This window comes from Diachasma alloeum, unplaced genomic scaffold (assembly GCF_001412515.2).
Source record: "Diachasma alloeum isolate Michigan unplaced genomic scaffold, Dall2.0 Dall_scaffold_00589, whole genome shotgun sequence".
NCBI classification, from domain to species: Eukaryota; Metazoa; Arthropoda; class Insecta; order Hymenoptera; family Braconidae; genus Diachasma; species Diachasma alloeum.
Window position 1 is genome coordinate 195004 of NW_021680721.1, and position 3078 is coordinate 198081.

The 3078-nt window shown below is 48.0% G+C and overlaps 1 protein-coding gene across 1 annotated transcript; it reads right to left on the bottom strand.

The window, feature by feature from the left end:
* Positions 1 to 287: 287 nt before the first annotated feature.
* LOC107043490 lies at positions 288 to 1400 on the bottom strand. Its single transcript, XM_015265024.1, has one exon. It carries the CDS (start codon positions 1398 to 1400, stop codon positions 288 to 290), a length of 1113 nt encoding a protein of 370 aa, XP_015120510.1.
* Between the last annotated feature and the right edge of the window lie 1678 nt (positions 1401 to 3078).

The following is a 3078-nucleotide window of genomic DNA, read 5'->3' on the forward strand; positions in this document are numbered from 1 at the left end:
ATCTGGTAATAGGGAGTTGGAGGGAGGAGGAAATCAGGTACTTTTGGTAGTCCAGTACTCTGAGGTGGTATTCAAACCTGTTGAAGATCGTCTCGGTGTGGGCTTCCCAAACATCAGGATCGAGGTTGTCTAGGAGGTCCGGTGCTTCCACAAGAGTAAGCAAGCTTTTTAAGTACGACAGCCAGTTGTAGGGGGATGTCCCCTCCATGTTCACCAGCAGTTCTCTCAGTCTAGTTATACATATCTTTGGTATACGCTCGTCGTCCATTCGGAGAATTCTGGAATTTTCAGGTTTGCTTCATGGATCTGAGGGCTAGATGGGTTTGACCAGATTCCATCCTCACAGCCCAGTGAGCAGTACCTCTTGGAAGAGAGAGGAGACGTTTGAAAAAATCAGTCTGGATAACCTCGATGTCCTCCCAGGCATCAATGGCCCACGCCGGGGCAGCATACAAGAGAGTCGTAGCAACCATGCTGTCGAAAAGTTTCAAATATGAAGCCCAGCTATCGCATTTGGATCTGTTGATAATGGCCAAGGTGCTCAGGGATGCCGCTTTGGCCTTTTGAATGGCATTTTGCGCAGGTGTTTTGAATCTGGCGGTGGTAGAAATACGGATACCAAGGTAGGTGTAGGAATGGACTTGCTGGAGAGGTGTCCCGTTGTATTTGGTGAAATTGACGTTTATGCGCCTTGGAATGCCCGCTTTCGTCAGAGTTAAAATCTGGTTTTTAGACGTATTTACAGCAAGATCTTGGTCGGAGCAGTAAGCGTGGAAGGTCTCTAGAATTTTGCCAAGGCGAACGTGGGTATCAGCCAGGAATACCGCATCATCAGCGAAAAGCTGCATCAGGATGTCCGAGCGTCCGTTTAGGTTGATCCCGCTGCAGCCCCTGGATCTGAAAAAGCTTTCGAAGTCAGAGATGTACAGTAGGAAAAGCAGCGGGCTAAGGGTTTCCCCTTGCAGGACACCTTCCGTCACTTCAAACATGTTGGAGAGTTGACCTTGGCTCCTGATTTGGACATTTGCCTGGGAGTACAGGGAGATGAGAATGTTGATAACCTTGGAGCTTACTCCAATATCTCTCAGCTTTCGCCACAAATTTTCGTGTGGGATACTGTCGAAAGCCTTTTTAAAATCTACAAGGACTGCGTAGACTTCTCGCTTATCCAGACGTAATTGGAGGTGGATAGCCGTGAAGAGAGAAAAAATAGCGTCTGTATAACTGCGGCCTCTCCGGAAACCTTGCTGAGACTCAGGAAGAAGGCCAGCCTCTTCGACCCAACTTTCGAGTCTTCTCCTGATAATTTCAGTGAATAACTTAGTCATTGTGTTTCCGAGTGCGATACCCCTGTAATTTGCTGGATCTTCACGGTCGCCCTTTTTGAAGATCATGGTCATGATGACTCGGGACCAGGCGGGCGGGACCTGCTCGAGGGTGAGTACGGAGTTGAAGAGGAGGAGAAGTTGGGATTTCCATTCTTGAGGAAGGTTTTTGAGGATTTCGTTGGGGATGCCATCAGCTCCAGGGGATTTCCTGTTCTTCAGATTTCTCAGACTGAGTTCCAGTTCATCCAGAACGATTTCTTTGTCCAGTTCCCATACTGAGTAAGCTGGTATCTCTGAAGTGAAGTAAATTCTGGGGGGATACACTCCCGCGTAATATTGGTTCCATCTCTCAAGGGGGAGGCAGTTGGGGGGGGGGCATCCATTTGATGGTTTGAACCTCTTCACTGCTGCCCAAAATTCTGGAGAACCTGTCAGGTTGCGAAAGCATCCAGAAGTGACTGGGTCCATATATCCTTTTTCGCTTCTACTGTGGAGGAGTAATTCTCCTTGAGGCTGACGTATAGGATTTTGTCTTCGTAGGAGAAATGAGACATAAAGCAGTTCCTCAGGGCCTGCTTTACATCGTTCTTCAAGGCTGAGCACTGATCATCAAACCAAGGCTTCTTAGGTGGACGAGTTTGGAGATGATGTGGCGGATTGGGACTAGAGGTCATCTTCTTGGTCATGTTGGAGGATGTAGCTGCCTTCCAGATGACTTCAATTAGTTCGTCGTAGATGTTCTGGTCATTTAGGGGATTTGAGTCACACTGTTCTGGGGGAGTACTGTCCATAGTCGCGAGGAAAAGGGCTAGGTTGTTTGGGTCCCAGAAAATCCTTTGAACTGTTGATGGGGAGGCTTGGGCGTGGGGTAGAGGGTAAAAGACTGGATTGTTGACTGGATCGTCTCTCCAGAGACTCAGCAGCAAGGGGAAGTGGTCAGAGGAGAAGATGTTGGGCAATACCCTAAGGTCGTGGACATGGATGTGTCCTTCGATGGAGCTCCAGATTGTATCGTTTGCTGACTCACCGTTCCTGGAGAAGGTAAAATGCGCCGGGATGTCGCTTCTAGTTCTTCCATTTAAAAGGATCATGCCGTGGTTGTTCATGAAGTTGAGGGTGGGGTCGCATCGATCGTTTGGTTGTAAGTCGGCGTTCTCCATTTGAGGGGCGAGGTGTGTGTCATCAAATATGCTTTGGTCCAGGTCGATTACTCTACCAACTCGGGCGTTCCAATCCCCACCAAGAATAACAGGAATGTCTTCTTGAGAGGTCGACACCTCCTCCAGCGTGTCCTGCAGCATGGAAAGAGCCAAACCATAGTTGAAAGTCTTATCCGATATGAAATAAACTGTGCCTAGAATAAGGGTTGATTCGTTGAAGGCTATTTTGATAAAGATCCACCAGTGTTCAAGGTCCAGTAAAGTGGCCTGGATTCAATTCTTCACCCCAACCAGTATGCCGCCACTACCTCTTCCCCTGGATTTGTCTCTTGTGGCGTTTGACCAAAAACAGATGTAGTTCTCTAGGTAAGAAGGAATGGTGGGGGGAGGGTTTAGTCTCATGGTCTCGGTGATGCGATGATATCGGGGTTTGATGTCTCCATCAGGTCGCTTAGGTGGCAAAGACCGTTCGAGTTCCAGAATATTATATATAAGTCGTTGGGAGAGTTTTCGATCCTAGTAGGTACTGGGTTTGTTGTTATTTTTACCGGGTTTGAAGGCTCTCTTGTTGAAAATTTTGGGGTCTAGGA

What these genes read in the sequence shown, in the direction of transcription:
- LOC107043490 (XM_015265024.1), bottom strand. Translation starts at nt 1,400, where the DNA reads ATGACCATGATCTTCAAAAAGGGCGACCGTGAAGATCCAGCAAATTAC.